At 39.8% G+C, this 14,830-nt stretch overlaps 1 protein-coding gene across 1 annotated transcript in view; it reads left to right on the top strand.

Annotated features, from left to right (window-relative positions):
• LOC146311840 (SH3 and multiple ankyrin repeat domains protein 1-like) overlaps positions 1–14,830 on the top strand; it is a 62,373-nt gene that overhangs the window by 9,316 nt on the left and 38,227 nt on the right. The window contains exons 2-3 of the mRNA XM_084740349.1: positions 7,616–8,210; positions 14,207–14,410. Coding sequence (XP_084596475.1) covers positions 7,719–8,210; positions 14,207–14,410 — 696 coding nt within the window. The 5' untranslated portion in view covers positions 7,616–7,718. The remainder of the gene's footprint in view (positions 1–7,615; positions 8,211–14,206; positions 14,411–14,830) is intronic.

Below are 14,830 nucleotides of genomic sequence, written 5' to 3' on the forward strand. Positions count from 1 at the left end.
GCAGATCTCTCCATTCATCTTTACTTTCCAGGTACTCAAGGAGGGTATCCATCTCTGTCCTTGTGATCATGATTAATCAGTTCCTGATTCTTCATCTTACTTTCACTCCATTTCCCTACTGTCAGTGCACCCATTTTGGCCCTGATCTGTCGAAATCCTCTATTTGAGTCTCTGCATGGTTTCTGATCATCAGAAGTCAAGCTGCTGGATTGGCATCCCAAGGGCAGACTGGCTCAACAACTTCTGAAACCTTCAGATGTTCGTTTTTTCTATTCTTACATTGCATGACTGTTGAAATTTTTCTCTAAGTTTTGAGTTAGAAGCTCAGTACGATCAGAGAAAAAGTATATCGTTGAATTCTGTTGGCTTATACTGATAAAATATTTTTATATACATACAGCTTTTGTAATTAAAAGTCTTTGCAAAATTACATAATATAGTGCAATTTTTTAGCCATTAAAGGCAGTAATGGGATAAAATATACATATAAATGTTGTCATAGTGTATAGTGACCTGAAAATTAGAATTGTGTTTTCATCAGTGTTGGGCAGTAGTGGCGTTACAAGTAGCGGCGTTACTAGTTTAACTACATTTCTCAGTAACGTGGTCGTAACAGAAGCTACATTTCCCCACGCAATTCTAAACCTTAAATGCGTCTCTTCCATGTGACGTCACGTACCTGCCCTCCTGCTGATGCCCTGATGTAGAAAAAAAAATGCAGAGGAGGGGACAGAGACGTCCAACTTATGGAGTCTTCACAGTGGACAGTTACACGTTCTGGTGTTCACTTTGCAGCCCCAAAAGGAGGCTCCTGTCAACATCCAAGACGTCCAACACAAATTTAAGGACACACATTCAGGTACTTCCCGAAGTTAACACAACAATCGCTAGCTAAGCTAATCAACACAACTCAGTCAGCAAACACCAACAGCTAACATGGCGCTAGCTAGCAACATGTCGTGTATGCATGCGTGTGAAGAGAATTTAGGCAGGAAGAGGTAGGAAAAATGAGAAGACAGGAGAAGCTGAGAAGTATCACTTTGGGTTTTGTTACTCAGAAATATTACTTGTGCAGTTTTTTTTTTAACAGACTTCTCTACAAAACCAAATTGTAGTGGTCAATTTAAATAAATAATTAGATATTTGTGTAGATGGCTCCCAGTACAGAAGGAGGCTAATACATATACTACTAAACACAGACAGACAGATACTTAGATACTTTATTTTTGCTTTAAAAAATAGCTTTGATGTAGTTAAGCTACTTTTGTCATTTTATTGTAGCTTAGCTTGCTACATTTCTCTGGTTTTAGGACTCATTCCTGCAGCACCATAGCTTAGTCTGCGGGACTTTGAGATGTGTCTGACTATATAAGCAAAACTGTTGTTCATGTTAGTCATAAGCCTTGCACGCTACAAAATAGTGGTAGTTTTCTGGCTGTTATCTGTATATGGTGGCTTACTTGTGTTTTCCACAGACCACAGCTTCTTCACAATCTCAGAATCGGCAATCACAGCAAAATGAGGCATTGAATCTGTCTTGCTGACAATACAAGCAACCCTTACTTCAGACGTGCAGGATGCCCTGGCTATATTCCTTTGATCCAAGAGTATAAAAAAAAATACAGGACAATAATCAAACAAGTCATATCGAAAAACAATGTAAGTGAGCGGCTGAAAATGAAGAGATTCTGTGTAAGACAGTGAAAAATGAATTTTCTGCCTCTGAGACGATACAGAAAGACAGCTCTGTCAGGAGAGTGAAATTCATTTCTCTCTCCGATCAGCGTTTTCCCGAGAGGAAGAAAAGTCAAGACTAGTTGGAGAGATGATGACCAGGACAGCGACAGGAGTGCCAAACAGCTGGCATAAGGAAACTGACTAAGTCTGTGCTATTGTTGTGGCAGAGCGTGGGAGTTGAGTGACAGGACGGAGAAGGCAAAGATGAAACGCCATCCATGATGGTGGAAGAGATTTTTTAAAGAGGTTTGATTGGAGTTGCCTTTGTCAGAATATGACATCAAATAGCATTTCCTTTAATACAAAACTCCAGCCTCCTTTCATCCTGTTTATCCTTATGTTACTGTTTATTTTACCTTAGGTCTATACCCGCTCTCATCCCTCTTCCAGCCCCCCCTTTTTTTCTCTCAATCTGATTACTCTGCTTTATGCAAACTACATCTCTCTTCGTCTTTCTCTCCTGTGTATTCCCCTTTCACTTTTACATCCCAATTACTAGGCTCCTGTCTACTCTCAGCCTGTCCCTCTAGTTCCTTATCTTGCCGAGTGCAGACTCATTGTTGTTCAATATTTGATGAGACTTTGTTCATAAATCAACCTGCCCTGTCCTCTCCTGGTCTTCTTGAATGATAGTGTTAATCTCCAAAACACGCTGTTAAGATGCTGCTCTTTGTCAGCTTTTGATTAGATAAGTTTTAGGCCTAAATGTGATACATTTTGAACATATACATACATCATGGTTACAACAGTGGCCAGAGGTGGGTCCTGTAGTGTGCTTTTCCCTACCACACTGGTTAAATATATGCTGAATATGGGTTTTAGGCCATTAGTAATTTAACACTGAGCTCCATATAGTATTGATAAGCAGTGAGACTCTTAAATGTATTGCCAGCGGTAAAAGACCTTAATGAAGAAAAGTTTTAAGAATGTTAGCCAGCCACACACTTTCTCCAAAATGTTTCATTATCAGATCACCTCCCCCTAATGTATCCTAACATCAGAAAATGGATGTATGGGTGTTTAAACACTTTTTTCTCAATTGTACTTGTTAAACCATCCTTCAGTTTTCTCCTCTTTCTTTCTGTCCTGGTTCACTTGTTCTGACAGACATTGTGTTTGTGTTGAAGTGGCCCACCCTGTCACTCTCAGAGCATCTTGGGGAATCGACCACAGCCAGTCCTCCTCCCTTTGTGGTATTGCTCTTACACCCAGAAATGCTCAACTAGCAGACTTCCCTTTGGCCAGTGAGGCATGCACAGACGAGGCTTGGATTGTTTTGCATACATCAAGTCAATCATTCAAACACTGCTGACTTTATAATTATGGCATTTAACATATGGTTGTCTTGAAAGTTGCAGTAACTGTCATTTGTACTGTTCCATTGCATGAAACAACCATAATGGTGCCAATACGTTCTCACTCCCAACTTGTCAAATTTGGCAGCTTATTTAGTGGCCCTACACTTGCACGTGCAGGGCACCATGATCAAATCTGGGTAGACTTTCAAAATAAAGGCACGAGAAGTACTTTAAGCAACAAAACCACTTGGTTATGCTTAGGAAAAGATGATTTGGCTTAGAATAAGTATATTAGTAATGTAAATAAAAGCAAGAAATGTAACTTACACAAGTTACTGCAAGTAATGGAAAATTGACTATTGAGCCTCTTTTACACTGGACAAAGAACCCCACTGATAACCACGGACATCTGGCTTTTGTCTTTAGTGGGAAAGCATACAATCGGCATTCAGACCTGAGTGAGATGACCCTGCAGTAGTCACAGGTATTTATTGGTTCCAGTTCCGATCAGCAGTGATGTTAACACGACACCCAGGTGAACAATTTTCACCTTTTCATTAGAGGGAATGAAGGCTTGTCACCTCTGTCAGTAAATTCTGTGACTCTTATGCTACTTTTTCACACACGTGCTGGTTTGACTCTGTTTGACACGGTGTATCAGCCCCACTTTGCACCTGATGGAAGGTGTTTATTTAACTGATAAGCACTTGTCATTTTATTTCCTATAAATTCTTCACAATAAACCTTTTATTATGAAGCGGTAAAATCAGGAAGTGTTATACTTGAGAGTACAAACAGCGACAGCGAGCAGGAGAAAAAACGAACTTAAAACCACAGAATCAGTTAGAAGCCACAAAGTACTGAGAGCAGAATGCACAGAGACCTTTAAAAGCCTCTTTCTGTCTGATCTCTGAGCTGATTCGCAGCTTTCCGGTGCATATCAGGAAAAGAACAGAAAGGCAAACTCATCTACTGGCAGTGGGAAAAGAGTTAATTACCTATTTTTAGCAGCATTAGTTGTGTTTAAAAAAAACATCCATATACTTGCTATTTTTGAAATAGGCATTGCTTGATTTTCAGAGACCAAAAAGGTCCACCTTAATCCATAAGCAAAATCCTGAGCCTAATCCTGATGCCTAAACCTTACTTAATGTTTGAATTAACTCAGCCAACCTCCAACACCCTATGGTTTTTTCTTCATTTAACTTATATTGCGAGGATATTTTGTCACAGAGAAGTACAAAAGCATGCAAACACATACACGCACATGTTCAACTATGGAACAATCAGATGTGGAGCCAGCATCAGCAAGCACATTTTGTTTTCAAGGCAAAAAAGCAAAAAAGAACGACACAATCCTGTTGTTACAGTATTTTGAATACGGATATACTCTATAACCTCTTCATCAAATGTTCTGTTGGACCTCTGGCTATCGGCCAGCTTCTTCATCTCTACATTATTATTTATGTCAATTACAGGCCACTGTAAGCTGTGCCAGACACCTGTCGATGTCCTTGGTCACCGATAGAGGTCGATAAGTCAAAAGTCATAGATCACTTAATGCCCCTTTAACCTCCATTAACACCATGTTTCCTGCATATTTTATTAATAACTAATTGACTCTAAGTATGTGCATGTTGGTGATCTGTGATTGAATGAGTTTAGAAGTGTGCCCTAATTTGAGTTGTGTCTCCATAGTCTCATGTGATATTTTATTGAGTTCCATCTGTCCATCTGAGCGTTCTGACACCCATCTATTTCAGACTCTCAACTCATATGATATTCAGAGCACCAAACTGCCAATGAGACAGTGGGAGATTCCCTGCGTCATTCACCATCATTAAGGCAGCTGTTGGCAATGGTCCAGATCTGCATGATGGCAAAGCCCCTGTAGCCAGACTTCACCATAGAAAAACCAGGACAGAACATATGGAGGCGCCAGTATGCCAAATCTGAAACACAGTGAAGTAATGAAACAATCTTAAAGCAAAAATCCACCCTTTCAAATAACTTCTGGTAATGCAAGTTGTATTTGTGGGTCCATTTTATTTATTGATAGTATTTTAATCTCCCTGCAGAAACCTGGCCAAAAGCAGATGACCTGATATAATTTCAGTCAAGATATTTTTCATGTAATGTCAGTTCGTAGCAGGAAATGTTACAGCTTTCTACATCATCAAAAGTAAAGTTCATGTTTTGATATTAGTCCTTTAGATCAATGAGTAAGTTCCTCTTCGTAGACGTTATGCAGACATTTATGAAGGGAGGAATCAATGGCAAATAAATAAGTTTTTACATTCAGAGAGCCTGCAACAGACCAGACCGCCATGTAGCCACAACACTAGTTGGGTTTTTAATTAAGGGGCATGACTTTTCTCTGATGAAAAACCCCTGCAGCATACTTCAAATGAAATTGAATTTGCTATGTCAAGCTATGTCAACAGCTGCACACTGAGCATATTCCAGTATTCTCAGATGCGACTGCCAAGAGACACACAAAATATACCCTTAAAGCTGCAATGTGGACTGATGTTAAAGGGATAGTTCGGATTATTTGAAGGGGTGAGGTTTGTCCATTGTCAGTGTATTACCTACAGTAGATCGCGGTTGACATACCCCCAGTTTGGGGAAGCAACAGGAGTCCTGGTGTAGGAACCTCAGTAATTTAATACTATGGACAGGGTAAGCACAAAATGTATTTGAGACACAAACAAAACTAAACAAAATTAAAATCATTTTAAGTCTACACTGTATTTCAGATATTTTCACTATGTTACCCTGATGTCAAAGAGCCTTTTCAGATGAGAAACAGCAGTCATATAAGCCACATATCTCTCCCTGAAAACCAACTCCATTGGCAAAATCAATAATTGTACCTCAGAGAACACAGTAATTGCTGGCCTACAGTGGTTTTGATTGGTTAGTTTGTTTGTGTAACTGTGTGACCTTGATCAGGTCAGTTTGGATTCACTGAAGTCACACAGTAACACAAACTAACTAACAAATCGAAGCAGCAGTAGACCAGCAACGTCTGTGTTCTGCAACGTAACTTGCTGTTTTTGTCAAAGGAGCCTTGTTAAGTAACAGAGAGGGGTTTCCTGTCATAAAAAGGTTATCTGATGGCAAGGTTAAGTGATGAAAATATTCTAAATATAGCATACAATTAAAGTGATATTCATTTTTTTAGGTTAGCCTTTTTTTAGGTGGCTAAAATACATTTTGTTGCTGACCTTGTCCATGGCAGTTAATTGCTTAGGTTCCGTGATTTTACTCCTCTCTGCTTTTCCAAACCAGAGGCATGCTGACCCCCATCTACTGTGGCTAAAGGACTGACCATGGATAACTACCTCATACAGCCACTAAATAATCCAAATTATCTCTTTAATTTATCCAGATAACCTGCTTCTGTTTATCTAGTGTTGTCCACGGTTTTTGGAAAAGCTTAGAAGTTGTGGAAGATACAGACCATGGATGTAGGTAGCAGACAGGACTCGCAGGTCCTTCAAAGCAATAGGTAAACCTGTTTGTTCTGAAACTAATAGATGTAAATTGAAAATATGCAGCCGTATCTGCAGCAGTATCTATAAAATATTTATAGATACTGTATGTAATCAAACTGTTCTCACCAGTTGCAGGTGAGGGTGTGCTGGCGGGTAGTAAAAAAAATCACTATTATATGTGTGAAATATTGACAAGTGTTTCTATGTAACAATCAATCAAAGCACAGGCCCAATCAATTGTGTTACAAATTTACCACGTTGCTTGTGTGAAAAAAGCAGATTTGATTTGGTTTGGAGTATAGTGCCGGGTGTTTTTTTTTTTTTTTTACAGAAAAGACAAAGTTGAGAAAACTTCTAAAACTCAAAGATTCAAGTTTATCAAAGAAGAATGTAAATGATCTCACCTAAAGATTATAGGTTGGCAAAACTTTTTTTGGTACTTTCAGAGTGTTTTTTCTTTTTTACAGTGTAGCTGCACAGAACAGCACAAGAAGTTCAGGCATGTTTGTGGAGGTTGTCAGTATCACATCACTGAACCGTGTCAACATTGTCAAGGCAGGAGATACATCAAGAGGTCAATTACAACACCTCAGTTAAAAATAACACCTGCATCACGATGAATATCTAACAACAGATGATGTGTAACAGTGTGCAAGCATCTGAGGGTGGAATTTTCCTTTAAGGAGCTCACATTTAGCTGTTAGCCCTGGGTTCTGCCTCAGACATAGGTCGGTTCCATTATGACAAAGTAGCAATGATCTTGACCTCATGTGAAACTAACCAACTCACTCTCTTCTGCACAGAACCTGTGATGCAAATTCACAGAGTTTATATATAGCATGTCTTTCATCAGCCTGCTATTCCCCGATGCATTCCCAGTGGCTAAATGGAAAATGTGGACCAGCTCTGTGCTCATTCACACATGTGGACTTATTAGCATTGCCGGTGGCTAGTTTTTCTATTACTGCACGTGTCTCTTTACATACCTGTATTAAGCACATTTGCAAAGTTCACTCTTCAAATCAAGTGATAAGTGTGAAATGACCAAAGTTTACTCCCTTCTCTGCCTGTTTCCCACAGCATGTTTCTAAGGATGAAGCCAGTCTCATGGGATAGCCATGTTTTGTCTCCATGACAGCTATGTCACTCAGCCCTCTCTGCAGTGACCCCTGCACCGCAAAGGATGCTGGGAAATAATGAGCACTTTTATCCCGGTCAGGATGACAAAGATGGGGAGGATGAAGAGGAGGAAGAGGAGCAGGGAGGAGAAGACAGAAAAGAGGAAGGTGGACGTGACACGGAGAATGGAGGGTTAGAGGGTCTAGAGGAGAGGGAAATGATCGGAGGACGACAATCCTGGGAAGGGAAAGGTGGCGAGGTGGTGAAACCAGCAGCCATTGTGGTCGGTAGGCAGAGAACAGACCGACCGCTGAGGCCGGGTAACCTGGGCAACCGGGGTATCACATACATGCCCAATCAAGCCCCACTGCATCATCAGCTGGCCAATAAGCATCATCTCATTGCAGCCAATCAGCAGCCCCATCACCCAGGCCTGAATGCGTTGCAGAAGAGACGAGCTCTCATGGAGCGCAGCATGACCACAGTGGCTCCGCTGGAGGACACTTTCCTGACCATGATGGTGTTCCGCATTGGAATTCCAGATATCAAACAAACAGTAGGTGCATGTTCTCATCAAACACTATGAAACCACATCATGAAACAAAGACACACAAGACAATCTTAGGTTCTTCTTGATTTGAATCTCCAAAAGAATAAATCAAAAGATTCAGAAAAGTCAGTGCAGACAAACAGTAATGCAGCACGAAGGTCTGTTCCTCATATCTAAAATTTAAAAGAATGAACTGCCAAAATCAAACATTTTAAAGTCTAGTAATCTATGTAAAAAAAAAAAAGTCTCCCTTGCAAACAGGGCACTGACTGGAGGTCTTTCCAAATGAGGAAGTAGTTCAAGCCAAGTCTCTCTGGTATTACTGCCTCAGAGAGAGATAGCTTTAATCTGACAAACAGAATTCATAAAAATAATAATAGCTCAGGCTACTTTACAATGTTAAGGCTTTATTGCATTGGGCTTACGTAACCTTTATTGATTCTGATCTTTGTGAAAGTACACCCAAAACTAAACTTGTTCAGATCATTTTTGTAATGGCAGGGTTTATTATTTGTACTTCATCTGTACTAAATTAATACCTCACAAAATTATTCCATTGCATAGTTAAGGGTGTAATATGCAAAATCTTCACAAAAATGATGATTACTATCGTGGTTACTAACTTCATTAGTTAACACAGACTTTCTTCATCAGGGAGCATTTTATGCATTATTTCTCTCTTCTTATACACAGGATGTACTGATCACGTGCTGCCCACTTCATTCAAAAGGAACATGTTGTTTTAATTGAGAGCTATGGAGAATATAATATAAAAACATTATCACAGCAAAAAGCAACACTCTGCAGTAATTAAGGCAAGAGAGGAATGCTGGCAGAAAATTACTATTGGACTACATGCACTCTCAATGCCTCCTGTTTATTTCAAACTGGCACATTTGTATTTCCAGGAGTTGGTTGTGGAGAATAAAATGAAATAACATACTGTGGCAAGCAGCATGGAAGCAGATCCGGGACATTCAAAATAATGGGCAAGCACTCAAAAATATGCTAAATACAGCTGGCCTCACTAAAACCAGCAATAAAATGACCGTTACCAACATAAACCACTTATGAGCAGACACAAACACCAACAAACAGTAACATTTTGCAAATTTAACAACCTGCTCAGTCCTGCAAGCATGATGGAAAATCAACAAACAGGCTCAAACAGGGGTTGAGAATCACATTTTTAGTGAATGAATAATATAATGTGTAAAATTTAAAGTGTTGGTATGGCCCAAACCAAATGGGGAAAAAATATTTTCTGTATCACCAGTGGAATGCTTGTAGGCTCCCAGGGCAAAGCAATGCACACAGTTGGGGCTGCTGTTAAAAGATAGTCAGAAGTTATAAGAGAGCCACCTTTGTGACAACAAAAAACCCTGGCTTTAGGCTCATCATACCACCCTAAACCATTAATCTCACTTGGTCCTACACCCGTCTAGTGGAATCTGAAAGGATTCAAAACTGTTTTCTTTCTAAACCCAAATGTTTTTCATCCCTAAACTAAAACAGTAGTTTTGCTGCAGTGCTGACTCTACTTCTGTTTCAAATTAACTGCTGAGAAGAAGCTGTGGGTACTTGATGCGTACATTTTTCAATATCACCCAAATAGTGTGCACAACTGTTCAAGCACATCTCTCATTTCAAAGCACTTTTATTCCAGTCGTCCCACAAGCCCTTGGACGAGTCCCAAAAGGAGGCTGGAAAAAAACGGCTTGACATGTTTTGAGCAACCTGCGAGGGGCAGACATATTCAGTCAACAGCACCATGTCAGCATCTACCTTGGGTCGAATGTAGTCATAATTAGTTTACAAAACTGAAGTTAGTATCAATTCACACTTCCAGCAGCTGTCAGCTGTGCGGCAGCCGCAGGTGAGAATTGGCCAGCCCACACATGCCATATCCAGGTGAGAATGGGCACCCCACTGTAGCCCCTCCCCCATCTTCCTTTCTCCATTTTCAACTCCCTGAACATGCTGATTGTTCTACATGTCAGCTAATCTGCCCTCAATATAACAGTAATTGCTAATTATCTAATAGGTTTTTAATGAGTTTGGGGAGAGCTGGGGAAGTGTGTGACGCTGGAAAAGGAAGGAATATGTGGAAGGCATCTGTGTTGCTCTTAGGTCTCAGCCAGGGGCGTCATATCCAGCTCTGCACACCACTGACAAACACTCTGCACCCCCAAACCTCACAGCTCAAACGTTATTGAACTGAATTAAAGAAAGATGAAAAGAGGGGGAGAATATTAGTAGCTAGTTAAAGTTGGCAAAAGAGGAAATGAATGTTATGAAGAGAGGTGGGGAGTGAATAAGCAAAAAAGAAGACATATGCATTTCTATAGACCATTATACTACACAGTGAAGGTCTAAATAACTCTCCTGAGTGGGGACAAGTAGTGCCAAAAGATCTCAGACAATCCTTGATTGTAGAAAACAGAGCAACGGGGAGAGAAGTGTCACATTAATATACAGTATACATTACATTAGACTACTCTCTCAGGGATTATCCACTCCATCCTTCTCTCTGTTTCACACACACACACACACTGTAGAAATATACACACTATTCTGCACAATTACACTCCCATAAGAACACACAGTCTTACACATACTTTACTACTCACTTATATGCGTGCACATACACACACACACACACACATCCTCATCATGCGGTTTACCTCCCAGGGACCACCAAGACATTGCTACGGCAACGGGTGCCTGCCTTCACTAATGAACTGGTTGCCATGCCAATAGAGTTGCACCCCCCCCCCCCCTTTCCATATAAGGGGGGGCAGCTCCGAGGGGGGCAGAGAGGACATGGAAGAGTGCTGAGCTGTGCAATTTTACTTACAAATCTCTGAAATGGAACAACAGCATGGACGCATACATCTCATCTCATTCGGACCTCTCAGCCCTGCACTCTTAGAGAAAAGGGTTCTTCCTGAAGGGCTGAGGCTCTACCCAGAACCATTTGCTTCTTGAGAACTGTTTTTTTGAATAAATGGTTCATAAAGAGTTCTTTGTAAGACCAAGGGTTCCCATAAGAACACTTTTTATACAAAGAATCCTTTTTTGCTGAATTGCTGGAAGGGTTTGTCAGGGGTTCTTTGTACCATATTATAAAAAGGCTCTTAGTAGAACTCCCTGGGTGGGTTCTTAATAAAACCCTTGGGATATAAAGGGATCTTGGAACCTGGGTGATTTCTTTCTGTCACCCTTAGATGATGGAAAGATTTTGAATAAAACCCCAAGATCTGATCTAGGTCCTTTTCTACCAAATTAGCTCTGGGTACTGAACCTGTTCCATTCCCTTTTTGGAAGCACTGGAATGGTTCATTGGGTTTTTTTTTGTACCATAATATAAAAAGGTTCTCAGTAGACTTCACTGTCTGGTTCTAGATAAAACCCTTGGAATATGAAAGGGATTTTTGAACCTGGGTGGGTTCTTGTTATCATTATTTAAAGATGGAAAGCGTTTGGATGCAGCCCCCAAATCAAAGTCCTTTTCCACCAAAATTACCAAATTAGTTTCCATTCAAGATTCTTGCAACCTTGGTGATATCTATTACCATTGCAGTCAAGGATATCATCAACAGAGGGTGCTGTGCAATGCACAACGATCTGTGGAATATGACACTTTGGTTCCCAAGGAAAATCTGCTATTTTTTGCCAACTTTTTTGGCAAAAAACCTAGATGAAGAACCTAGATGGTTCTTGGTGGAACCATTACAGCATAGAGCAGTTCTCTGTAGAACTCAAACTTTTCATAGATGGATCTAGCTGCAACCTTTCTGTTGGGTTCAAGGTAGAAATATCTGAAAGGGTTTCAAGTGAAACCTTTATAAAAGGTCCTGCCAGGAACTCAACATGGTTCTCCTGTGACGACAAGCCACAGAACCCTTCATAGTTCTTGTTTGCATTTGTATTTCTAAGAGTGTGCTGTTAAAGCCCTGCTGCCGGTCAGCTCTGTCCTGCGGCTCCAGACTTTAATAAGAAAAGGACAAAAAAAAAAAACCAATGGCCTTCCTGTGGAAATTCAAGAAAATGGAATAATACGAGGAAATGGGCAGTGCACAAATCACTGTGAAATCTAGTTAGGCATACCACATACACAGAATACATCCGAGGTATTTTTTTTCATCGTGGTCTGTGAGCCTCTGGTGTATCACACACAGACATACAGTAAGAAGGAGGAGAAGGAGCTTTTCTCGCCAACTAGTTTGTTCTCTCTCCTCTGGATGTGGCGCAAATCTGACATTATGCATGCAGAGATCAAAGAAGAAAGAAACGAAAGGGAAATATTTATCCCAGTATAGAATCAATAGGGATAAAGAGAAAGAGTGGTGTGAAAATAGATGTGAGCCAGACTCGTACATCCTGATAGCACTGACTGTAAGGACAGCATATGTCGTCTTATTTTCGTGAATGTGGCAGATGATCAATTATTTAAAAGTAATGCATTCATATTCTGCACACATACCATATTCTCATGCATTCATCATCCACCAACTGATGTGAAAACCATCATGCTACATTATTAATCCATAACAATAAAGTCTCATTGACCAGATATTTAACCAAACTGACTAAATGTAGCTGAAATTGTGTGTATTAAAATAATTGTGCCTGCTGCACTGGTTTACACACAACACAATCTGCAGAAGTATGACCTTTAAATTAGTAGCTATATTAATGATGTAAACATTTCTAAGAGACAGAGCTCTTTGATACAGATATGATAAAATAAAACATAAGAAGATTAGAGAGACAATGATTAAAGGAGGGCTAAGAAAGGATATAGTTTCTATGATGAAGCACTTAGAAATATTCAGACCATTTACTTGAGTAAAAGGAACAATACCAAAATGTAAATATATTCTATTAAAAGCAAAAGTCTAAAAAACAAAACTTAAAAACAAAAGAGTGAGTTTTCACTGTTGGGTTAATTCCCTCTAATGTAACCCTCACACTTTGTCGTATATTAGAGGTATGAGTGGCATAAAGTGGAAATATTTAAGTACAAGTAAATCAAAATCGTACTCAAGTATACTTAAGATAAATGTTGCTACTTAGTTCAACATTCAAGGCTTAATTCCAATTGAAATGGGGGTTTGTTGTCTTTTTTGGGGTGAACCGACCCTTAATTTTTGAGATATATTGATCATTATAATTTCCATTGGGATGGAACTCAGCACATTGCTAAAGTACTGCGCTTAAGTGCAAATTTGAGGTACATGTACTTTACTTCAGTATTTTCATTTTATGCAGCTTTATAGTTCTACTCCTCAGCAGAGCCAGAAATTATATTTTTTACTCAAATGGATTTGTCTGACAGCTTTAGGTACTTATTTACTTATCAGATAACAATTTCCTTCATACCCCTTCTGTCCCTTGAAAACCATGTTCCCTCAAATTTTGTGATTTTGAATTTGAATTTTCCTTGTGAACCAAAGGATTAAGTGTTCTTCTGTGAGTTGAGAAAATTCTCCAACTTCTAAGGCTAAATAAACAACTGAAAATCCCCTGTTGGATTAGCTGGAAAATACACATAAAGCTGAAAACAGGCCTGTTTTTCTGACACCATGAAAAGTTAACTTTTTAGAGATATGTGGCTCTCACAAGATTGAAGTATCAAACAGTATATAAGTAGTTCAAATTAGTGCAAACATAAGCTTTTGCAGCAGTTCAAGTCAACATACACGTTTAATGCAGCAGTAATATTTATCCAAAAACATTGCACTGATGGACCATTTTACTGCAGAATGAAATTGATGCTCTTGATGCTTTAAGTAAATTTTGCTGGTAATACTGAAATAAGTAAGACTTGTACTTGTGGTGCTTTTACTTGGGTAAAGGATCTGAATACTTCTTCCATCACAACCAATATCTTCCTCAAGAGCATGCGTAAATGTGAGAAATATTAGCAATCTCCACCTCTGAGGCCTCTGACCTCCACACTTTCCTGTGCTCTCTCTTTCTCTCTGTCTGTCCATCAGAGGTGTCTTCAGTTTGACATGGACTGCACGGCGTGGAACGCTAAGCAGCAGATCATCTGCTCCCTCAGCGAGTCGTTGTGGGACGTCTACAACTACGGCCTCTTCCAGCCGGCTGGAGACGGACGGGACGCCAAGTTCCTGGAGGAGGAGCGGGCCCTGCGAGATTACTCACAGTCCTTTGAGAAAGGGGTGCCTTACCTGGAGGTATGGAGGCGGCTATGGTGTGAAAGTGACTCAGAGCAGGGCCACAGACCAAGTATTCCCGTAGCGTATAACAGTCTGGTGGGGAAATACTTGATTTATTTATTGGCTGGCTCAAAAGTTCACAAATTTCCAAACATTTTACAATTTGTTGTTCTTGGAGTCCAAACTGAATTGGGAATGAAAGCTTTTAGTTTTTCTGCACGTGATGCATGGAACAGTCTACAGAGCAATTAAATTAAGTTTATTAAATGAAACTTCAAAGCTTAGTAACCCTAAATGATGTTAAAGTCATGGTGAAATCCATTTAGTTCAAGTTGTTTATGTGCAAATGTTTTATGTGATTATTTTAATATCATTTACATTCTGTGTCTGACTATAATTTACTGTTGAAACTCTGTGATGCAGATATTCTTGGCCAGG

Source organism: Lutjanus erythropterus, chromosome 17 (genome assembly GCF_056507025.1).
Source record: "Lutjanus erythropterus isolate fLutEry1 chromosome 17, fLutEry1.hap2, whole genome shotgun sequence".
NCBI classification, from domain to species: Eukaryota; Metazoa; Chordata; class Actinopteri; order Lutjaniformes; family Lutjanidae; genus Lutjanus; species Lutjanus erythropterus.